Source organism: Topomyia yanbarensis, chromosome 3 (assembly GCF_030247195.1).
Source record: "Topomyia yanbarensis strain Yona2022 chromosome 3, ASM3024719v1, whole genome shotgun sequence".
NCBI lineage: Eukaryota > Metazoa > Arthropoda > Insecta > Diptera > Culicidae > Topomyia > Topomyia yanbarensis.
In genome coordinates, this window is record NC_080672.1 from 130,530,883 (window position 1) to 130,556,859 (window position 25,977).

At 40.0% G+C, this 25,977-nt stretch overlaps 1 protein-coding gene across 1 annotated transcript in view; it reads left to right on the forward strand.

The window, feature by feature from the left end:
* LOC131694099 (protein embryonic gonad-like) overlaps positions 1 to 25,977 on the forward strand; it is a 366,208-nt gene that overhangs the window by 248,588 nt on the left and 91,643 nt on the right. The window contains exon 2 of the mRNA XM_058982483.1: positions 8,208 to 8,285. Within this exon, the coding sequence (XP_058838466.1) occupies positions 8,208 to 8,285 (78 nt within the window). The remainder of the gene's footprint in view (positions 1 to 8,207; positions 8,286 to 25,977) is intronic.

A 25,977-nucleotide genomic window follows, 5' to 3' on the forward strand; every position in this document is an offset into this window, starting at 1 on the left:
CTAGCTTTCTCGAAAGTTCGCCTCATAATTGTGGTATTTGGCTAAAGCAAACACGTTACTGGTGACAAGACATTCATGAAGTACTGACGGGTTTACATGCCCGCGCACCAAGTTGAGATCGATGGTGTAGTTATCGATTTGAACTTGGCATGCGTGAATCTACTGAGGGACGAGATTGGCTGTTTCAATAACCCCTTGCTCCAGTGAACGAAGATTTTGAGCGACAATCACACCGGCTTTACGTCTTCTTCGACAAGGTTCGTCTGCATGATTGGTTGTTTGTGCCGCGCGTCATGCATGCGTATAGCACTAATTGCAAGCAAATTTTGTCTTTGTAGCCATATTTTTTTCTCTCTTGAAAGGCCGTCAAATCTACCAGCAAAAGAAAGAAGAATAGGTTGTAAAACAGAAATCTCCAAAGTGCATTTTAAAAATTTGGTTTTTCATGAATTGACCCTTGGTAGTATATTTAAGTTACCTTCACGGTGGACAATATAAAAGATATAGTTTCGTTTTCATAACAAAATTGCACTTTCCAATACTTTTCAATTATTTTAAAAAGCTCTTAATATTTCTAGAACAAATCATTTACCAGAAATTAACACATAAAAAATATTAAAAGAAATCCAATTTTTCAAGAGCCACCCTACCTTAAATATTTAAAAATCATAACACATGCACATGATAGTCATATAGTTTGTTCAGAAAACTTGCTTGAATTTAATTGTTTTATAACTTTGTAGGACATTATGTAGCTAAATTTTACAGATATAAAAAGTTGATACTTTAAACACTCTAATCACAAGGACTACCCTAATTTTGCTAATACAAAATAATTGGCTAAAAAGTATTACCATATATTAAAGCAAACAGTTTAGGGAACCTTCTTGATGGACCGGTGGGAGGTCGTACAGGGCTCGGAAGAACTGACGTTTCAGGAACCGCTTGTTGTCGTACCGCTTTAGCAATGCTTCAAAAGTCGATGCGTAGCTGTCCGCTTCAATATCTACGGATTCGAATGGTTGCCGGGCTTCTCCCTCCAGTGACTGAAGTAAGTACTGCAACTTCGCAACTGTCGGAATATCTGCATTGTTATGGATCATCGACGTATACGTGTCACGGAATACGAGCCAATCACTTGGGAAGATCGATCTTGGGTAATCGAAGATGGAACGATGATCCTCAGCCCGATTGGACAGCAGCCATCCTTTGACCGTACAATAACGCATCTCGAAATCTATTCTTCCCAACATTTCTGGCTTTTCGTACAAATCAATCTGTCATTGTACCTCCAGGAACTCCTTCTAAATCCGGTCCAGTGAATCTAGGTGAATTGGAATCTGGCAGGCATCGCAATCGAAATATTCCGCAAACTTCTCCACTGTCTTCTGCACTACAAGGATACTGCGCTGCTGAAAAAGAATTGATTTTAAAAGTAATCTCGGAATCAAATGTGCCACATTTGCCAAAAAAATCTACTGCTAAAATGTGAAATTTTGTTCCAAGCTAAGTGGGATGATTTCTGAATACTTGTTAGCCTAATTAATGAAATCATGATTCTGAATGTCTGAAATAAGACTCTGGAGTATTTTTCTCTCTTTTAGGAAAAAAATTGACTACCGGTATTTTACCGGTACTACGGGTACTGAGTACTTCAGTACCGCGGAACCGGTCCTCGCCAGAAAGGGTCAGTATTACCAACATTACTTTGTACCGTATCTCATCATTTTCCACACCGCTCGGACCGGCTACCATTTTGTGTTGGCAGAGTTTATAGTCAGTCCGGTACTCTCAGTCTCCGTTCTAAAGGCAAAAAATGCATCTTCCACAGCTCTGCGATCAACACCAACGATTTCGGTGTCGTCCGCGAAGCCAACAAGATCTTTGTATTGCACCTTCGGAGCGAAGCTGAACAATAGGTTAGAGAGTGCACCGTAGAGCGACAAGAAAAAAATTACCCCTATCGGCCCAACCCTGAGTCGATTCCTAGTCCCACCAGGAGTACTTGCTCCAAATTTGAAGCAAATCGGACAAGTCTAGCTACCGGACCAATGTGCTCGAAGTTTGTATGGGATTTTTCGACAGTTTATATGGAGAAAACCCACTAGCGCGCATTTTCGCCGCTAGGTTGCACTTTATGCATCGCATTATCACAGTAAGTGAAAATAAGAAAGATAATTTAATTGTCTCTAACTTTGTCAAATAGTCAATCCGGCTTTGTTAAAAAAAGTTATTAAACTTTTAATGAAGTGATGTCTGAGTCAGTTTTGCATGGGGCCTAGCAGTGCATGGTTGTGTATCGGCACTCGATTCCCACCAACTATTAATTTTTGTGAAATAATGGTTAGATTTAGCTGAATAGTATGTTCAGAAGAATTGTAGTATGTGATACGAGTTATGTTTTGGTTAGAAAATTTTAGTTCCACCTTTGACCGCATAGAGGGCGCCAACACTAACTTTTAACTACGACGGTCCTTCGCCTCTTTTGAAAATAATATACAATTCATGAAAGATAAAAGCAAAGAAAACGAATGTTATTGCTGCCGTCAATTTTGGGCGCACTGATCTACGCTTCTCGTATTAATTTTCTTTCTTGTTTGTGAGCCATGGTTAGGTTCACCCTCTATCGCTTACTGATCATTCCATCTGACTTATCTCTAGCTCGTGTTTGCATCCATATCGTCGTCATTGGAGTAGCTCTCATTTTCGCTGTTTAAAGTTTGGTGCTTGTTGTGTTTTCGAATGACCTTGATATGGCCGACTTCTTTCTTGTCGATTGTCTTGTGCCAGATCGTGTGGGCGAATTTCCGTCCGATCAAAGTCTATATACACGGGGATCTTTTTTTAACGATTTAATATTCGACTTCGAGGTGCATATTGTTCTTCGCTATAACGCTCTCTGCCTCGTCTAAGGAATTGAACGTTATTAGTACTACTTGTCTCGTATGATGTAGCTGTATATGTGAAACTTCTCTAAGATCAAGTTCCATTTTCACCTTGATCAACTGTTCCACGTCGCGCACTGTAGGTATCAGGTGGGTCAACGAAAAGTCAATCGCGGTTGTGTTCTCTCGTAATGGGCGAATTTTATTTTATGGTTCAATATTACTAACTCTCGGTATACTGAACGATATATATTTAAATTCCTGCACTATTCGGCCGAAAAAATTCAACTATCTTCTGCATAATTTCAAAATATTCGTATCCAGCATAAAGGTAAAAATTTGTTTTGATTTTTTTATTAGCGACATTCTGATTGGTTCCAATTATTCACTGGGTGGCGCGTAATAAGGCTGTGGTCTAAGTCATGTCTGTATTTGATTTGCGCTTAAATCTTTAATATGATGCGGGTCACGGGGCAATGGCCCTGGTTGATCCCCTCCCTTCTCCTATCGGCCTGTCAATTTACAATGAATCAGTCATCATCATCATCGTAGCTAAACAATTCGGTTACTCTAATTTATGACCGAATGTATCTTGTTACTCGATCCCTTGCCTTTAGTCTCCAGTCTCCTAGAGCGCTCGTCGCACATGCGTTTTCCAGCCAGCGAGTACGGATTCTGTCAATTCTCTACTGAGCTGTCAAGTGTTGAACGCAAAATTCTTCTCTCAGTTGCACCGAGCACTCGCGAGTCTGCTTCCTTCAACTCCCAGGCCTCATGGCCGTACAGAGCAACAGAGAGTATCAGTGATTTGTATGGAGCATGTTTTGCGCGCATCTGTAGGCTATGGGACTTTATCTGACTACACAAACCATAGAAAGTCCTGTTTGCAGACGTAACATGCCGTTTTTACCTTGTAGTTAACGGGTGTTCAATAAAAAATGAGAATTTTTTCAGTCATGCAGCTAGAACTCTACCGAAGAATTTTTTCAAGACACTCCTCCTGGTACACTTGTTAATTGATGGCAGACCGCTCGGCTTGAACCACGGCTTTGAAATCCCTCTGTCCGATATGGTTTTACTTCGGGGGGTGTGGCTGACTTATCGTTGGAATAGTAGCTGTCATTTCCTGCAATGTGGGTCTTCGAGAGCGGAAAATAATTTTCGACGTCCAGCATCAACGACGTAACGCGGAAGTTTTTCGTCACCCACTGGCACTGCGATTTCACGATCGCTAACTGCTCGTCCGTGTACTCGGAGGACCGAATCTTCTACTGACAGATGATGTCCTCCATTTTGAGAGTTTGGTGAATCAAGGTATGGGAGCAGTGATATTTTCGGCCGGCGTCATGGAAACTCGTTCCATCCTAGTTGTCTAACAGCTTTTTCGACACTTCTTTCTTCTTCTTCGTGATTTTCTTCGCCGGACGGCCCCTACTGGCCTTCTGCTCTACGCTCAGGAATGCCAGGATCCGGCAAATTGTACTCACGGGCACGATTTCGTCTCGAAAGTGATCTACGGTTAACTTTTTTCCACGATGACCATGCGTTTCGTAAAACCGTACAACACACTCGCGGAGTGCTTGCTGTTTCGACGCCATCTTCGACTAAACTAACAGCACCGGAGCGAAAAGAAACATGCCACCTATTTATAAGGAGTCCAGAGAGCAATTCTCTTGGAGAAAAAAATTAGTCTCTTCACTTTACAGAGATGTATTGAAATTATTCTCATTTTATTGAACGTCTTTCAACACCATGTTAGCGTCCCGAGATATGTGAATTCGTCGACGAGCCTTGTACCGTATCTCATCATTTTTTACACCGCTCTTATCAGAGTTAATAGTCAGTCCGTTACTCTCAGCCTCTATGCTAAAGGCAAAAATGCCTCTTCCACCGCTCTGCGATCAATGCCAATGTCGTCAGCGAAGCCAAGAAGCATGTGAGATGTCGTGATGATGCTTCCGTTCCTTTGAACATTAGATCTTTGTACTGCACCTTCCGGCGTTAAGTTGAACAATAGATAAGAGAATGTATCGCCATGCTTTGATTATTATTATATTATTAAGACTTTAACCATGACAGTCATTTGTCTATTTTAGGAAATAATATACAAGTCGTCAAAGATAACTACAAGAAAACCTATTACGTGACAAATGAATTAAATTTAAAGTCACGAAAATAAAAATAAATAAAAAAATAAATTAAAAAAACCTAATGTTATTGCTGTCGGTTTTTCTGAGTACATTTTTTTACACTCCTCGTATTCATTTTCTTTCTTGATTGTGAGCAATGGTCAGGTTTACCCTCTATCGCTTACTGATCATTCCGTCTAGTGTCTCCCTCACTCGTGTTTGCGTACATATCGTTGTCGTTGGAGCAGCTCTGTTTTTGCTGTTAGAAGTTTGGTGCATGTTGTGATATAGCCGTTTTCTTTCTTGTTAATTTCTTCCCTAGGTATGTAAACTATTAACTTGGATATACCGAGGAATATTGTTTGTGCGGTATTCATTTTTTAGCCAGCTGTCTGTGGTATATCTTAGCTGACACGTGAGCGACGAATTTTCGTCGGATCAAGGTCCATCTACACATTATCTTGATTTTGACGTTTTAATATTCGAGGTCGTATTGCATATTGTTCTTCGCTACGAAACTTTCTGCCTCTACTAAGGAATTGAAAGTTATTTGGACCACTTGTCACGTATAATGTAGCTGTATATGTACTGCACTTCTCTAAGAATAAGTTCCATTTTCACCTTGATCAACTGTTCCACGTCGCGCACCGTTGGTATGAGACGAATAGTCAATCGCGATTGTATTCTCTCGTGATGGGCGAATTTTATTTTGTGGTTCACTAATTTCACTTGCAGTAGGGTGCTGTACCATATGTAACATGAACTCGTTGTGGTGGCACGAGTAGTATTTTTTGGTTTTTATGCTGTTCGAAAGCGGTGCGCTTTTGATTTCTGATCTGTACGAGATGAGGAAGCAGACTGACCCTGCTGAAATCTTTCTAACGTCACAAAAGAGTCAAATGTCTCACAGCCTATTTTGAAGCTTGATTTTGGCCCATCCAGCGTCATACGCATCAGCTCCATATTCCAGCATCATTTGTCACATTCGTTTCGATTCACTGACTCGTGCGCTGCCTTAAAATTCACACATGGATGGTTAGTCCGCAAGTTATATTCCAACAACCAGTTCACGGAGCAAAACTATATCCGGGAATAATATTCCGCATTTTGTTCCTGTGAAATTTTCAAGATCATTGGTTGAATTGCTTGAACTATGAACAATATCGTGAAAGCAATATTTTTTTCATTTCGTGAACTCATGCACGAGTTTAACACCCTCGTTTTACGATCTTCTTTGTAATATAAGCCAGCATAGAAAATAATGTCTAATCACTACTTCTATTCGTGACCTTCTCGACCAATTACCATACATACCTTTATTCACTTACCTAGGGCACTTATTTCACATCCCTAAAACCCTGCCACACTCCTTGCCCTCAAAGCTAGGTGTGTAATTGGCAGCTTATTGTTTACTGCTGAAGATAATCTTCCCTGTCGACATGGTTCTATCGGAGCCTATCCCAATCGGCGCGGTGGCCATGTTGTCCACCGTTGTCCACTGAAAGACACTCCAGGAGATTGATTGTCATTTGAGGCGGCACCGCAGCAGCACTGATTGATGGGACGCAAAAAAAATCAAGCATCGCTTTGCTTCAGATAATGGGAACACGCATAGTCACGATAACGTGACGTGAACTTCTCTGGGCGGATGTGTGTTGAATCGCCGGCGGTGACGGGATAGAATCCGCCCGAGATAAAGCCCATCCGAGTGGCCGTTGCACGTGTGAGAAAGGTGGACACAATGATGAAGAAATTATGTACGACGATAGACGTTCAATAAAAACTGTTAAATTATTAGCGATCCCATTGACAGATGCGATGAGTGCCGCGATATGACGAAGTATGGTGGTGGTCGCTGTTTTTTTTTCTCTTAGTTGTCGTGCGGGTTGGACAGGTTTTTGTCAGTATTCAATTAGGCGGCACGATGTTTCAATCGGAAGCCCTACCGTGTAACATAATGATGGCGCGGCTCGACAAAGCGACAGTTGATCGATGGACAAATTGAGGAATTATACGTGAGCTCGGTTGCGCCGGAGACACTGATCTATTTTAATTTGTTTGTAATTCATTAGCATCGGTGAATCCGGATTTAAGTTTTCAGTAAGATAGCTTCTAAATTAAAAAAAAAACGATTAGGTTCAACTTTTGTCCTTAATAAACCAAGAGAGGACCCCAATTGTATTCACTGCTGCGTCTATGGAAGAATGCTTCGACGGTTTAAAAAATTCCCATATTCGAGGAACTTTCCTCACAATTTAATCGAATTTATAATTTTGTTTACCTATCCAACATTGTCACCAAGACTAAACCAGTAGTTAGCCGGAAGCCGACTTCAGTCTTCGATGTGGAGTGACAGTTTTGCGCCATTATCCTGATGGGAGCTGGTAGCTTGACGAATGAGATTCTTGCCGGTGGCGGTACACGCCGCTTCGTCGGATTGTTTACATTCAAAATTTATGAACCACAGCACGTTGCGGCTGTCACTGTTTGGGGAGGCTTCATTTATAACCGCACAAGTACGTTAATTGCAAACTGTGTAATGCACAACACGCGGCGGCTGGGTCTACATTTAAATGGCTGTGCAACGAATTCGAAAGCCCCCCACGATCCCCCCATGATCGGTTTTTATTGATTTTCGATGCCGTCAGCTATCATTATTTGTAATTAATTATCACACAACGGAATAATAATGGACAACATCGTGTTGGGATGACCGGCGAGAAGACCACCATCCGACATGTTGTTTTTTTTCCTGCTCTGGACGGACGATGTTTCGACTGTTGTTGTTCTGCTTGACTGGCTGAAGGGTGTCATGCTGAACCGAAATTGATTTTAATTTCGTCCAGATATTTTCGAGACGACCGGTAACGGCGTACTTTTCCTTTGATACGCTGCTGAATTGGCTTGGAGCATCTTCGCTTTATTGTAATTATTATTATCACCGCCGATTTGAATGCTTTGCTGGGAAAGATTGGGTCAGCTTTTTATTTTATTTTTCCTGCAGGCTGGGTCACTTTATTTTATTATTTCACGTAGGTATCGCTTGCCTAAATTAAAATTAACTTTATCATTATGCTCATCGCGGTAACTGATCTTCTTTTGGAGTTTCTCCTGTAGGTGTTCTTGTTGTAGTTGGTTGCTCACTAAAGGCGGCTTATTTTAACTTGATTATTTTTTCTTCTTCTTTCCTCAGATGAACCAACAATGCAAGGTGTGTGGCGAACCGGCCGCTGGATTTCACTTCGGAGCATTTACCTGTGAGGGTTGCAAGGTAGGTTATATGTATTGACTTTATTACTTGCTAAGTTTCTTTGAACATTTAAACTGTCATAAAGCAAGATTATCGATATGCTTGTGAGTGAGTTTTAATGTTAATGATTCGAGAATAGTTTTTCTTGTTTTTTGTTGCACTTTTTCAAAAAGCAGAATTTAAAAACTATGTGAAGAACGACTGGACTGTCAGTACACGCATAAAATCGATCCGTCTCCATGTACACCAAAAATTGACCATTTTTGTGGTCGCTTCCCTACAGTACTTTTGATTTGTTATGTTCAAATTAAGCATTAAGTTTATTGGGTGAAGTAATGTTTCAAACTAAAACTTGTTAGGTTGTTGAGAATGGAAACGATTTTGTCCTCTAATTCGAACCGTCAAATTTTGAACAGCTGTCATTTTCTAGCACAGAAATCTAGTCCTCAGGGTAGTCAGGGTTCACAGGGTTTTAGTCCTCAGGGTTGTCTTCTCGGATCATTCATATTGTTGATGTATTTACACGACTTAAACCATGTGCTGAAGTGCATGAAACTTTCGTTTGCTGACAACTTCAAGCTACGTCACCTTATCAGGAATGTCAAATATGTAGAATTCTTGCAGTCCCAGTTGGTGCTATGCCAATAGGATGACGTGAAATGCTTCCAAGTGTTCTTTCACTCGCAACCACTCGAAAGTTAATTTTGACTACAATTTTTCACAAATCGTTCTCAAATGGGATTCGTCTGTTAAAGATTTGTAAGTCTACTTAGATCCCGACTTCAAGTAACACTTTTCTAAGGCCTCTAAGCTGCTAGGATTTATATTTAGAGTCACATAGATCTTTTCCAGTATACATTGTTTAAAAGCGCTCTATTGTGCGTTAGTCCTTTCTATACTCAAATACGGCAATGTACTCTGGGCACCTTATACCCAAATTAATATTCACCGCATTGAAGCTATTCAGCGCAAATGTTTTCGTTTCGCACTTCGGCGTCTTCCATGGAGGGACCCTGTCTGTACCAAATAAACAAAAATTATATTCGGCAATTTTCGTAGTCAGTTCATGGACTATGAGCAATGAGTTGTATACTTTAAGAAAAGCAGGGTTTTTTGAAATGGAAATGTAGAAGGTTGATTTCCCCATACAAATTTCAAATGTAATGCGAGATGCTACGCTATAACCATTCGACTTTATATTTTGCGCAGTTTTTTGGAGCCTCAGAAACAATCGCTATTCTGGAAAAAAACATATTGCGAATCTTTTTTTAAAAACTATGAAATAAATCACATTTTACTCAAAGACGAGTGAAATTTGTTGGTGTCGGTCTAGATTCAAGATGTTCTTATTTTGCTCTCAGCCCATTTGATAACCCTAGACATAGGTTTCTATTCCGTTAGCTGTGATTGATGTAAAAGACAATAAGTTTATAGTCTTCACTGGTTGAAGTTTGGGGTCCTGAAAATAGCCCACCTCGTGCTTCGGCAGATTTGCGCAAACCAAACTCGTCTCAGTGACGACGGCGTCGATTTCAACTTCTTTTGTAGGTACTTACACGCGGTACATCTTCGAAAAACGGTCGTCGCTAGTAATGTCATTTGTTTGCTTTAGACTGCTTACCAAGAAGGGGTTTTTAAGGCGAATTTTCGATATTTCGGTCATAGTCGAACATTGTTGCGTCAGCTTTTCTTTTCTTTAATACGGAAGAAAATTACAAAAAGCCCGAATAGGACCATATATAATTTTAAGCTGAGGAATCGATTTTATTTTAACATCCGTTTGAGCGTGAGGAAAATCTTAGCTATGGAAAGTGTTTTTTGAACGAGCCTAGAATCATTAATGAATTTTGATAACGTATCTAGATCAGTTAGCACATCAAGTTCCCTTAAGGGAGTACTCCCCACTTTGAAAACCATTTTTTACAACAATAAAAAATGTCTTTTCTTCTGCAAACTCTCCCTACTCATATTTCAGTAAGGCAGTTAACTTTTCTACAAGAACATTTTTCCGGAATAAGCTCGCATTGGTAAGGCATGCACATAGTTACTAAATGGTGTACGGAATCAAATCGCATCACTTTCAAATTGTTGTAACTTTTTGTCTTTCTCATACGGAAAGGTTATGCATTTGGTCGGAATATCTACTTTTTTTACCGAGGCCTGCAGGGCCAATTCTCTTATACCATTCCACTCAGTTTGTCGAGATCACAAAAATTCTGTATTTGTGTGTATGTATGTATGTTTTTTTATATAGTAAGGTTTAAAAAGCCTCAAAAGCCTGGCCTGTAGTGTATTAGCACGGTGTGGTACTCACTACTCACGTTCGTGCCCAACCACTAAAAACAATCCTTTTACGCCCTTCTTCCCCACGGAACTGTGACAAGGTATTACTTCGTGTGGGGAACGTTGTGCTTTCGTTGCACCTCTTTCTTCTGCCCCATTTCGGAGCCTCACTTGGTTCTTGAAGTGGCTTGACCTATGAGCTTTGATTTAACTCTCGACTCTTCTTTCGCTTCTTGTTTCCATCTATTACGTCGCCGTTTAGCTCTCGTCTCCGTGAGCCGTTTAGGTGCTGATTTCTTAAGGCCATTTAGCTTATGTTTCCGTGAGATTATCAGCTCCCGTCCTTATCACGATCTACTTGGATAGTCCCCAACGGTTAACTCACTCTATTTCGACCGATAGTTCCCCGACGGAGGAATTTACCTCTCAGCTTTATCGAGATCAACTCGGATATTATCCTACTCCGACTGAGAGTTTCTCGGCAACGGAATTTCTCTCGATACCGGTATTTGTTTCGTAGGCCAATGAGCTCCCCTTTTCGCTACGATTCTATCGTGTAGTCCACGGCGGCGAATCTAGCCTACCGTGGATTCCCTGGCGGTAATTTGCTCACAATACCGATGAACCTTTCTGTGAGCCATTTAGTTCCCCGCTCCGTCTACTCGGTCTAGTCCCCGGTGGTGGACCTAGTCTAATCAACGGACCAACCAGTAGGTGCTAAGATCCGTCCAGAGATTCCGGGTGGAGCGTAGCTTCCGGTTTACTGGCGCCCCAACGACCCACTGCTAGCTATTCGACACAGTCTACTCGGTCTAATCCCCGGCGGTGGATCTACCCTTCTTACGAGCTACCTGGTAGGGTGTCGAGGTCGATCCGGTGATTCCTGTGAAGCCTAACGTCCGGTTTACTGGCGCCCCAACGAACCAAACCGCGCTATGTCGCGTACTATACAACTGATCCCCGGCGATGGATCTAGTCTACACCGTCGGAGAGTTCCCCGGCGGCGGAATATCTCCCAAAACCCGATTTGTGGTTTCTCGGCGGCGTTAAAGCCAATGCAGCTCGGAGAGTATACCCGTAACCACTCTGTTGCCAGGGCATTCAAATACCACGTATTCCGATGTCTTGTACGTCCACGCACTTCGCGCAAAGGGGTGACGAAGCATATCCAAACCGTGGCAGGTACTTCCGGAAGTATCCATGCCCGGACAAAAACTGCGTCAAATGGAAGTTCACCTCTCCATGCTTCCTATGTACCCAAGCAGACACATTTGGGATGAGTCAGTGGGTCCACCTTCCTTTCTCAGCACTGTCCCACTCTTGCTGCCACTTAGCCAAGGAGTCCGCTCGGACAGTCTCTTTGCATTACGTGCATTTCTTCGCTGGTAGCATTCCACGTCATCAGCCAGACTGATGCAGATGGGAATCATCCCGGCAAACCGCCTCCGACGATATCGTTATGTACGCATTCGCGACGCGAACAGCCACTATACGAAACGGGCTTGTCAACTTCGTCCGGTTTCGCTTCGAGTCCAGTGCAGCAGCCCAGGCTGGTACGCCATATCTCAGTATTGAGGATAAGACACCCACCAGGAGACGTCTCGTGCTGACTCTTGCTCCTCCGTGATTCGGCATGACCCTTATCAATGCGTTAGTTGTTCTCGCAGCCTTCTCACATACATAGTCGACATGGCTGTTGTAATTTAACCGTCCGTCGACCATCACATCTAAGTGCTGCAGCGCACACATCTATGGGATGGACTTGCCCCCGGAGCTGATCTCGACACGCTGATTTTTTTTACAGTTGCTTATTGGCTACCTCGGTCTTTCGGGGAGCCAGCTGCAACTTGACGTCAGCCATCCAGGTTTCCACGACGCCTATTGTCTTTGCCGTCAACATCTCCACCTCCTCAAGGGTCTCGCCGATTATCGTCTGACAACATCATCTGTAAAGCCGACAATCTCAACTCCCCTGGTTAGTTCCAGTGTTAACACTCCGTTGTACTTTATATTCCAGAGCGTTGGGCCGAGTATGGAGCCCTGAGGTTCTCCCGCCGTGACCCTAATCGACTTCTTCCCCTTGTTCGTTTCGTAGACCAGCACTCGGTTCTGGAAGTAACTTTTCAGAAACTTACCCGGATAGTCCGGAGCCTGCATTCTGTGCAGCGCTATGTATGTGTGTCAAACAATCTCACCGATTGTTCTTAGAGATAGCATGACCGATTTGCACAAATTTTGTCTCAAATGAAACGTACAACCTTCCCATTGGTCGCTATTATTGATGCGACTTCCAGTTCTGGAATTACAAGTTGAAGAGAACGATCACACAGCAAATTCCAATATAAACTGGCACCACCATGATGTCCATATGATGCAATGCATATTAAAATGTGTGCACAATTACTTGGGTTTGCATTAATGACCATTCGGAGTCTCTTTGACCACATTGGCCACCTATAACGGTTCTTGATGCCCCGGAGGAACTTGCCAAGTCCCTAAGTTAATGTTATATCTATTTCTCAGCGAATTCTTTACCGATTTTTACAAACTTGGTCTCAAATGAACGATTCAACGTTCCCATTGGCTGTTATTGAATTTTTAATTGATCCGACTTCCGGTTCCGGAATTACAAGGTGAAGAGTACGAACACGCAGTAAATTTCAACGTACACGGCGATGAATGTATAAAAGTAAAAAAAAAATTCGAAGGGCGAATTTTTTGCCAAACGTGATTGAAACTGATTGGCTTTATAGTTCCACACACCTAGAAAAAATCGTGTAAATTTACGTCTCCTGACCATGACATATACGAGCATCAAAAATGACATAGCTTCACGTTTGATTTGAATTTTTCATATCGATGAATTTTGCGAGTCACGTAATTTTACTCCACATATGGCGTTTGTTTAAAATGTGGAAGGGTGTTATTTTATGGCAATGCGCATGTAAAGTACATTTTTCATGTAAAACTAAACAGAACACAATTATATTTCGTCATTTCAACAATTACGGTTTGTTAGATTATGGCAAGTTTGGAATTACGTCAACGATAAAATTTAGAATTTTTTGGTGTGTAAGTCACTAACAGTTATTCAAAGTCTTTGGTCACATTGGTCCCAATCGACGGTGCCGAAAACACCGGCGAAAGTATCCAAATCCAGAATAATAATTACATCGATTTCTCAGTGATAACTGAACCAATTTGACCAAACTTAGTCTCAAATGAACGTTATTGCGTCCCCAAATACGATTGTTAAATTTTATTTCAATCCGAGTGCCGGTTGCAGAGTTACGAATTGTGGAGTGTGGTCACAGAGAAAACTCCTATTGAAACTGATACCGCGATGAATGAAAAAAGGATTTTTTTTGCTAAAATAGGAGCCAAATATCTTGCATTTGCAGTTCTAGGTTACAGATGGCCCATCGAAATCTTGTTGGCCACATTGACCACTAGGGTTGGGAAAACCGGAAGATTTTAAAAAACCGGGATTTTCGGTATTGAAAATGAAAAAAACCGGTAAAACCGGTAAAAAACGGTATTAAAAAAATACAAACTGTGTTAACAAAATAATCGATCAACGTACAAAGCCAATTGGGCATTTGATCATTTAACAGAGAACATTCTTACAGTACTCCAATATCGAATAAGCTTTATGAATGTTCATTTGATTACTCTTATGGCATTATGAGCTTTTTTAAAGTCCACATTAAGGGGCGGGAATATTGTAGTTGGTAAATCGTTTGCCTTATGCGCAGCTCACCTGGGTTCGATTCTCAATCCCACAAAAAGGGTTAGAAATTTTTCTAACTCAAAAAGAGAGCCACATGACTCTAAGATTAAAATCTCTATAATCAAAATAAAAAATGGGATGTGATTCAGCATCTGGTTTGTGTATCGTAGTATGCAAAGAGTCGTCGCTTATTAGGCCAAAAAGCACATTGGTTAGCTAGATGCAGTAAGCGTTCCGAGATTTTAAAAAACAAATTCATAGAAAATCAGACCTGAAGTTATTGTTTTCTGGTTACCCAAATGCTCGGACGTGAAGGTGATGTTTACCATAAATTGGAACGGGTTTCAGCCTATCGAAAACGCTATAGGACAGGTTGATCAAGCTCAAATTTGTCACTGGTATCCAAAAGTGTCATTCGAACACTCATACTCAATTTATGAAACCGCTTGAGCATAAATTCCGCCTTGTCTTGAAAACCAGTGCTTTGTAACAATCTTCTTTTAATTTCATTTCAACGTACCCTGAGGCAGTATTGCTGATGAAAACTGCAGAATCTATTGCCAGAGTTCTATGATAGGTCTATGCGTTATAGATTTGCCGCTAGCGTGAATAAATTGAATACAAAATGGAGTATGGGAATATGGAGTTGATTGATTTTGTCTTGCAGATTTTCTTGTTCCTTCATATTTTGATAAGTTTTATTTGACATGTGGGATATTTTCGGGTTGTTATCGCTGCTTACATAAGCACTATTCCCCTGCTTATATCATTATTAAAAAGTCCTAAAACAGGCAAACTTACTGTGCATGGCACCTAATTTGTAAACACTAGCAAGTGAAAAGCTTTTTAAAGCGTTGCAAAGCGGTGCAACAATAAAACCCTTTTGTTAAATAGTCCTTCCTACCAAATTACCGAAAATACCGGTTTTTCATTCTTATAAAACCGGTATTTCCGTATAGGATATTTGGACGGTTTTACCGGTTTTCGGTAACGGTAAAACCGGTACTCCCAACTCTATTGACCACCATAGACGGTTCTGGAACTGCCGGATAAAAGGTTATCTTTCAAAATTAAAAAAAAACTCATATAAGTTTCTCGGAGATGGTTGGGCCAATTTTCTTAAATTTAGTCTAAAATGAAAGGTACATTATCCCTACAGACTGCTTTAAAATGTCGTACGGATCGGTTATATGGTTCCGGAAATATAGAATTAATCATCTGGTCACATAAGAAATTTCCACATTCCAAGTGGTACTCCATGAACTTTCAGAAATCGAATTTGTATTTTTGATGCCAAATGTCCTTACGTTGATATTTCATGTTACACCGAAAAAAAACTTTTTTGAGAAAAATACACTTTTTGAGACTTTGCTGATTTTGCACCTCTTTGCCTGTCTCATATCGAAAGGTTATGCAATCGGACGGAACCTTTTAACCGAGGTCGGCAGGGCCGAGTCTCTTATACCATTCGATTCAGTTCGTCGAGATAACGAAATATCTGTGTGTGTATTTATGTGTGTGTAGGTGCTATTGAATTTTAGTTGTTCCGACTTCCGGTTCCGGAGTAACGGGTTGAAGAGTACGGTCGCACAGAGCAAATTCCCACATAAACTGTTAACACCATGATGTAATACATATTCAAATAGATTCAATATTACTTGGATTTGCAGGCCTTGATAAATAATGACAAATCAAAGTAGTTTTGACCCCATTGATCACCTGTTACTGGGCACTCGCCAAGTTCCTAAGCTAATATCACCCTTATTGTCCAGTGAAATCTTAACCGATTTTTGCAAACTTGATTTCAAACGAAAAATATAATACTTCCATTGACGACCGTTGAATTTTATTCAGTACTGACTTTTGGTTCCGGAGTTTCAGGTTGGTTATTGCGGTCACATAGGAATTTCTCATTTAAACAGATACAATCGTAATATCTCATAGGTTAAAAATCTATTGAAATGAAGACCAAATTATTTCGATTCGCTGGCCTAGATCACTGCTACTGAATCAAAGATTATTGGAATATATTGTCCACTATCGATAATTCCGGAAGTCCCAGGTTCCGACACATTCCAGAACTGAATGATGACTGAACCAATTTTCACTAACCTAATGGAAGGTATGATATGAATTTGGCAGTTGCAACGCCATCCAACCCTTCCCCTTCTTCCTCTCACACCCTTCCTCCTCAAATCTCGAATCCCCCGCTTCTCAGTTACACTCGTACACTAATAGAATATATTCCTAAATCGCTACGAATTAGTTTCGCGCAGAAAATTTTCGTAAAATATACGAATTTTTCGTACATATGATGGATCACTCGTAGTTCTATTGAAAAACTTTTATTTGACGGTCTTGGTCTGTCTATTTAGTAACAGTATCCGTGTCCGCCGATTTCAGGAAGATTTACTGAACCTCTTTCGATTCCAGTTAATCCAGAATCCGGAACAGTACGGATTTGGTTGAGCCATCGCGAACTGCTGAATAAGTTTTTCTCTGCCGGAGCAATGTCAAAATAATATACTATACGAAAACTTCTCTTAGATGAACGAAATGAATTCATGCGACCAACGAAATTGCTTGCACACACGTTTATTAAAATAAGCATAACATTTCGTTTCATTCACGAAAAATAATGAAGTTATCAACGATAACATTCGTGTAGTGTACACTAAATAAGTAAAATTTACGAAAGCTTTCGTTCACCAAGCAGCCATTCTTCAGTTCATGAAATGAACAAAACCTACTATTTACAATGCACGAAAATACTTCGTTGCGGAAAACGACTAATGAACCCGTGCATTGCAATTTCATTATATTTACGAATTTATATTATCAGTCTATTCCATTCACCCACTCGCATACCAAAATATGTAATGGTTTTCCCAACGCTTCCTCCCCTCCCACTAATTATCCTTCTACCCTCCCCCACCACCAGGTATTTCAAAATATGTTAACATGAAGACAATATTGAATGCACGCTGATTAAGCTAATGAAATATTATATTTTTGTTTGTTTAAATTTTGTCAGCGTCGACATGTTTCTCGTCAGGTTCGCGGCAGTCGTGCGCTCATATACCAAGTGTAATTGGAATGTAATATATTTCTAAAATCTTAAAATAATAATAAAATAAAGCTCAAGCGTAACAATCACACTGGAGTCATTTGAAAAAGATCCATTGTAAAAACCGGATAAATTATGTCCGAGTACAGCACAGCGTTATTGAAAAACGTTCTGTACATTACTAGGACTATATTATGTGAACCTATAAATATTGACTGACGCTTCAACTTTTCTACATGTACTTTCACCACTTCGGACCAACACCAGGTCGATCAATTAAGAATTCCTGTCAATAATAATTTTTCCTCGAAAATGCTCTCTCACTATTGAGAAACTCCGAAACCTGTCGACGTTAATTAAGTTGTCTGACAAAAATGCCTGCCAATCAATACCAATTAGGCACCATTACTCACTGTTTTTACCCACACTTAACCATTCGTAAATGTCTCATCCTAAATGAGACTGCACTGATTAGCCCACGAAAATTGCCACACGAAATTCGATCTTTTTTTTTCGTAATTAGCTAATGATACATTGATTACATCATCACGAACAACGGTAAAATAAACAAAGTAAGCTATAAAACAAAATTGAACCAGCACGTCATGATCCTCGCGAGCAATGTCTGTTCCTACTGCCATAGGTTAGGTATCTCCTACATATAGGTGCACCGAAACGAGCTATCAGGAGGCGGCCGCCCAATGCCAATAAGCAATCATGCCGCTTTCCGAGCAAGCCAAAGTTCCCATCGAAATCGTCATCACGTGAAAACTTTCAATAACTATAAAATTATTTCACCTCTTTTTTCTGCGCGCTCTAATGATTGTTCATAAAAATTGATGGCATTATTATTATTTAACTGGCACGTTTTAAAACAGCTTCTTTGGCTCCGCGAACTAGGAGTTGACCGGTGCCGTGTGGGGACCCGATTATCACGCCGGCCCCCTTTGTATTTGTGCTGTCCGATGAGACCAATCGCCATCCGGTGCGGTGGTGTGCGCTTATTAAATTATCGAAAATATAAGGCACCGGAGCAAGTTTCTTTTATAGTGCTTCCTCAGTGCTATAATTTGGCAACATAACATGTATCGACGATCAGTCGATCGACCTGGTCGTGGAGGGAAACCCTTTGTTTTCGTCCGGACCATCAACTGGGGTAGGCTTTGTTAAGTTTGTATTCTGCGGACACTGAGAGAGTACGATTATTATTATTGGACCACGACCGACAGCGACACAAAGTTGTAAACAGTTACGGTGACGATGACGGTGATGATGATGATGATAATGATGATGATGACGATCGTGATGGGAATAGAGTGACGTTGGGGGATTTGGAAGAGCTTCTGGAATGGAATTGGTGGCAACAATGCCAGATTCACTTTATTATTGCATTAGGGAAAATGACAATTTATAATTCGAAAAATCCCATTGGTTGGAAACCTATTAAACAAAATTGTTCAAGATTTTGTGAAAGCTAGCAACACTGTTTTACCATTACAGTACCGACCGATGGGTTGGCTGCCCGAAAGTGTTTCCAAGAGGCGAGAAAACTGACAAAAGGCCAGCGGAGGAAAACAAAACCCCATGAGCAAATCATATCGTAAAACGGTCATAAATCCTTATAAAGATATATTTTCGAAATATCATAAAAATTTATGACTTTATTAAGAGTTCGGGTACGCTTTTGGGTCTGCCGCGACTGGACTGGGGTTGTATCGCAGTATACATACCAGCAGCGCCCGATTATGGATCTGTGTTACGGAAAAAGAAACTGGTTCGACATTTTTCGGATCTTGGTCTGCAGTTGGGGAGGAAATTCGAAATATTCGGTAATTACCAGCTGGGATCTGATTGATGTGGCTGGCGGTGGATGGGAGGTCAATGAATACTATCAACATTCCGATAAAGCTCCGTCGTGGTTGGATCGATCGATTTATCGAAGTGCGATCTCGAGATAATTGAGCCTATTTAATAAGGCAGATGCGGCAAGTCAAACGTGCGATTCGATAAACGAATTTATGTGCGTCGATACGATAAAATTGAATCGTTTACGAAATCGATTGGAAATGTTGGTTTGGAATGGAGTAGGGTGGAGCAACACTTAATTAGTAGACGGAGGGCGATTCGGATGTTTGGTCAATGGATGCAATCAGTTTTTATGGAGCAATTTGCAAAATTGTGAGAGAAACAAGGCTGACCCATTTTATTCCGAAAAATGAACTATTATTAGTGAAACCGCGTATTTCGAAGCTAATGTTCTCGAGCATCGTTTCACAGAGACGCCTTCACTCGTATTTACATCGCAACGATGACGACTTCGGATCGCTAGACATGAATCACGTCTTTTGGGCTGTGAAACCGTCGGTTATTGGTCGCCTCCGCTCGCGTGATGTGCCCATAGTCGTTCATCTTTATGGCATTGTATTAAATTTAATTAGATCACCAACCGTAATGAGATTAAAATCCTATTTCATGTTCGGCGATTTTGTACGTGTGTATCGTTCCCTCGCCGTCGTACCTTTCAATGGGCTTTTGTCTTGCACCTCCAGGCGAAACGAGCGATGTTTTGTGTGTGGGTTCGTCGCTTGTGAAACCATTCCAGTCCAATCAAGCACGGACGGAATCGGCATGTGTGTAGGCCGCTTCGCTACAGGCGGTTGGGGTCGGAAACGTCGGTACGGTGTGCCTCAATCTATTAGAAAATTATAAAATCATTACCTATGAGCCTCACCTCGAATAAATAACAAACAGACACGGGGAGAAAAAGTGCACGGAATGGATGTTCGAGTCTCTCTCTCCTCTTCTCGACGCGAAACTTAGGAGACGAGATCAGCTGCTACAAGGTGCTTTAGTTTTTCCTCACCACCTCGTCTCCGGCATGGGTGAAGGTTTAGATTGAGGAAGTATTTAAACGCGAGAAAAACAGACAATTACAAGTCGAGTCAAGTCAAGGTAAGTTCCATTGGAGGCGATTAAGCTTGCGGTCGGAAGGAGATGATGAATTAAAGCAGATCACCGGTGTTTGGTGAATGAATCTTCCTCGTCGCGATCCACTTCGAATGGAGCACGGTTGAACAGTCTACTCTGCTGTCGATTATGATGACAAACTCCGTGAGGGAGAGGTGCGATGGGAATAAAAAAAATCTTCGAGGATGACGGTTTGCTGACTGCGAAGAATGATTGCCTGCTTGTAGTTTCACCGCTGTACTTGGGTGACGGTTTATGGCAAGAGGCTGCTACATTAAACCCTGTGATCTTCATTGATCTATCGATCTCGATCTTCAGTATTTGAATGGCATCGTCGGGAGACGGGCTGGTGGGTTGAATAACGAGTGATTTAGCCGGTGACACGGATTAGAAGTAGTTTGTTTTCTGCTTATTCTTGGACTCGTTCACATTGCTATTTTAGCACCCGGACAGCTATGGAAATGTCAGTACTGAGATGATCCATTTTAATGGCTGTTTTCAATTTAAAGCATGGAGCAGGGGTGAGCGTAGCGTAGTTGGTAAATCGATTGCCTTATACGCAGCGCACCTTGGTTCGAGTCCCGACCCCGCACATAGGGTTAGAAATTTTTCATAAGAGATTTTTCTAACTCGAAGAGGCGAATCACCTTAAGGTTAAAACCTCTCTAATCGAAATAAAAAAAAGGTGGGGCAAATCCGACCGTGTGGGTAAACCTCTGATATCGAAAATCGGAAGCACTACGCAAACTAATATCAGTGTTGTCGCGTAGAGCATCGAACATAATCATAATGGTGGCATAACAGCATTTTACTAGTCTACATTGAGATACTCAAACGACAATAAGTGTATTTTTACAACTTTTGATTTGATTTTTGTGCTTCATTAACTACAGGATATTTCTGATTGTTAAAGTGATCGCATAAAAAATGTAAGTGGATAAGATTCTTTGACTAAAGTCCTACTAAGTTCATAGATGAGTTTGGTTCAATTTTTTTCTTAATTTTTCAATTGCATCGTAATTAAAAATACCGCGGTGGGGCAAATCCGACCTCTAAATAGTGGGGTAAATCGGAGCATGAAAAATTCGGGTAATATCTGTACTAAATCAACCAAAAACATAATACACCATAATTTTTTAAAACAGCGGAAATGAACGCTGGTATCTTAAAATTTTTCCAAAATTAGAATAAAATGATATTCATAGAAATTTGCGAAGAAGTCTATCCTTTAATTTGGTGTATAAAATGATTTAATCCGATTTAAAATGAGCATTCTACAGCCAAAACCATTTACTAGGTCGGATTTACCCCACCTTACCCTAACTAAATGAGTTTTGTTGACTATTTGATGATTTCAAATATGGAAAGGACTGACAGAAAAACTCAAGGCGAAAGCTTTTGATTGCACCTTTTATAATACAATCTGACGGACCAAATTCTATTATTTTTCAATGAGATTATATTATCTTTTTTGATAATGTATGCGATTACAAATTTGATAATATATCATATACAGGGTGTTTGGTTCATGGCTAAGAAACTCCCGAGGGATGATTGCCTGCATATTTGGAGAAAGAAAACGTTTTGCACATACCATCAAATCTCAACCGTTACTAAGTTATTGAACTTGTTGTGTTAAAAACTTAGTTTTCATAAAATAGCTCTAACTCAAAAAGTATACTTTGTATTTGAAATCTTTTAGATCCATTGGATTGGTGAGAAAATTTCCCATTGAACGATGTCCTCAAATGTTTCAGCTAATGAGATTAAGTAACCTTTTTACAGTAATTTATTGAAAATTTAACAATTCTGATCGATTTTTTGTTCATTTCGCGAAAATTTTAATAGTTAATAGCATCACCATTTTAATAATTCAGATTGTTAGGTTTGAGGAGCTGCATAATTTGTTCTTTGACATGATACACTTATCTTTTCTTGTTTTCATGTGTTTGGGAACTTAGATATTTTTATCTCATATTCACTAATACTTGCTTTTATTGAAAAAGTATGGCACTTATTGTACCTTTTCTTCTTTTTATTCGAAAGCCAGGGAAATTTTGCAGAGAAAAATTAATATATTTCAGTTAAGTGAATTTAGTATATTTTAGAAGTTAATTAGTTTAAAGTTAGTGTTATTATTAGCATTTTCGTTATTTTATTAAAATAGTAAATAATAAACATCTTCATTATTATCGTGAAATAAAATCACCTCAGCAAGTTCTACAACTTTTTATTTGACTCCATTCAATTATCTCTTTTAGTTTCGAAGCAAAGTCATTTTTATCACCTCGTTTGATATGCTAGAACAACGATTTCGAACCCACTACAATTGTGGTGAGGTCATGCTGTGTTAACTATTAAATTGCAGCGAAATGAAAAGCGATAGGGATAAAGTGTCAAATAACAAGTTATAGAGAATGTTAAAGGGCACCAAATGAACAATAGTAACGGTAAATTTATTTGATTAATAATTAGAATAATGACGAAACTCACCAGAAAACGCTAATTTTCAGTTATTTTACTAGTAAAAACTCATTTAGTACACTTAACTAATAGATATTTGTACATACATCGAAAGGAAATTTTCTCAGTTTTCTAATGAAGCCTTGGAAATAACGATATAAAGTATATTTTTTAGATTATAGTCTTTTAAGCACTTGCAAGTCGATTATAGGAAAAGTTTAGTAATGAAATTACAAAGAAACAAGAAGAGATAGGAATATGATGTTGAAGAACAAATTGTGAATCGTCCTAAAGTCCAACTTTTGGATAATAGATATTGCTATAAACATAATTCATTATTTTGAGAAAATTAACAAAAACCTCATCAAAAACACCAACTTTTGACTACTTTACAGCTAAAAGATAATTAAAACTAATTAACTGAAAGATATGAGAACATCATTCAATAGAATATTTTCTCACCTTTCCAATGAACTAAATAGTATAAAATACAAAGTATACTTTTTAAGTTAGAGGTATTTTAAGATAAATACGTTTTGCCTTTCTCAATAGAAAGGTATTGCAATTGCTCTGAAAACCGACTTTTTAACGGAGGCCCGGAGGGCCGAGTGACATATACCATTCGATTCAGTTCGTCTAGCTCGGCAAATGTCTGTGTGTGTATGTATGTGTGTGTATGTGTGTGTGTGTATGTGCGTCTGTGTGTGTGTACGCGAACACAATCTCACTCACTTTTCTCAGAGATGGATGAACCGATTTTTACAAACTTAGTCCCAAATGAAAGGTGCAACGTTCCCATAGGCTGCTATTGAATTTCTAATGGATCCGACTTCCGGTTCCGGAATTACAGGGTGATGAGAACGATCACGCAGAAAATGTCGATTTTAAGAAATTCTGCAATGAATGTATAATGGTGAAAATTTTTCCAAAATGTGACCACAACTGCTGTGATTTGTAGTACTAGGTTATTAACAGCCATTCAAAGTCTCTTTGGTCACATTGGCCACCATAATCGGTTCCGGAAGCCCCGGCGGAAGTATCCAAATTCAGACTAACAGTCACATCGGTTTCTCGGAGGTGGCTAGACCGAATCAACCAAACTTAGTCTCAAATGAAAGATGTTGCGTCCCCGTAAATGGCTATTAAATTTTATCCCCAACCGACTTCCGGTTCCGGAGTTACGGGTTGTGGCGTGCGATCACATAGTAAATTGTAATTCAAACCGATACTCCGATGAATGCAAAAAAGGTAAAAATTTCGCTAAAATGTCTCTCAAATAACAGATGGACATGGCTTTTGGTCACGGTTTTAGCCAATATTATTTTATTTTGTCTATCGCCTACGTTTCGAAGGTCTACGCCTTCATCTTCAGGGCAAAACTACAATTAACAACTTGATGACATATAACAATCTCAGATTTACAATCAGTACAGAATTACTTACAACGGTTACACCAATATCATAGTCAAGTGATTTTGAACATTGAATCTCAAAACGCAACACGCTACTCTACACTGTAATATCATTAAGTTTGGTTGAAATTAATTTTAAACGGAAATATTTAATTTATCGGAAAGCTTACATAAAGGAACCCCGCGCACATCACTAGCAGACTGAGCAATGAAATGTTTCAATAGAGCAAAAGTATGTGTAATTATCGTCTTGGTACGGAACAGATGGTAGTAGAAACGAAAATTTGACAGATGGGATGAATCCGCAGAGCGAGAGAAACAATGAGAGAAAGAGCAAATAATGGTTATGCTTAATGCGAGAGAGAATGCAACACACCAGAGTATGCTGCGTTCAAATTATTTGTGTCGGTCCTGAAACTTATCGTTGAACCGTCACTGAAAATATGGCACATTTCTCGAGTACTTTTTCAAATGGACGTAAGTAACATTGAGAGCCTCTCTTTGTTTACTTTCTCTTTCGTTTATTACGACGTCATTACAACACTTTGTACTAATTTTCCAGTACATATCGAAAGCCGACGGTTTTTACTACAATATTATGCAAAGAGTAGAGTAGTAAATGTTGAAATGGCCGAGTAATGAACAGAAGAGAAAGAACTCAAAGAGAATCTCTCATTGTTACTTACGTCCATTTGAAAAAGTACTCGAGATTTCTAGAATTTGAAGGGCCGGCAGTCTATTGTCATGATCAAGAATTTTGGTTCTTGACAAATCAAAACTGTGCTCCTTTTCGATCATGTGAACCATTAGCGCCGTCTTTTTAAACTCATCTGCGTTTCCTGTCTCCCGCTCACAGTTTGACGATTTGAAATCGTTGTATCGTTTTATAAGCGAGCGGTGGCCAGCTAGTCGTTGTTTGAGTTGCTGAGTTGTTAAGCCAACGTATGAGCTCTCACAATCTGAACAAGGAATGCGATAGATCACATTTCGCTTAGATTGTTCTGATGTTGGATCTTTTAATTTTGTGAATAGAGAAGAAATGGTTTTCGTACATTTATAGCTTAGGGAAACATTTTTGTGGTTTCTTTGAATGATTTTAGAGAGGGCAGGCGTGAGACCATCTACATGGTGGAGCGATCGAAATTCCATTTTTTCGCTCTCGGGGATGCGCTCACTCTCAGCACTCACTTGCTGGTTGATGATTCGATTTATTAATCCGTTTATCAGGCCGCTGGGGTAATTATTTTTGCGTAAATATTCTCGCACCGTCTGCTTCTTTTCGATTTCGGATTTGCAAGTAGACAGCCGAAATACTCTCGCAATGAACCCCATGGCAGTGTTAAGTTTTTGTGTGAGTGGATGGAAAGAGAGGTAATTTAAAATTCGCCCCGATGCTACTGGTTTTCTGTACCAGTCGGTTTGAATTTTTTGTTCGTTCGTTCTTATTAGGACTATGTCCAGATAAGTCAAACGGTTGTTGCTCTCAATCTCGCACGTGAACTGAATGTGTGGATTGTATGCAAATAACTTTACTTTGCAGTTCTAGGTCACCGACGGCCAAACAAACTTTCGTTGACTACATTGACCACCATAGACGGTTCCGGAAGTGCCCGGGAAAAGCGGCCATCTTTCATAACTAGCAAACTCATATCAGTTTCTCGGAAATGGTTGGGCCGATTTTCACAAACTTAGTCCCAAATGATAGCTATATTATCCCCACAGATGTCTGTAGAATTTCGCACGGATCGCTTGTTTGGTTCCGGAAATATAGAGTGAACGGTCCGGTCACAC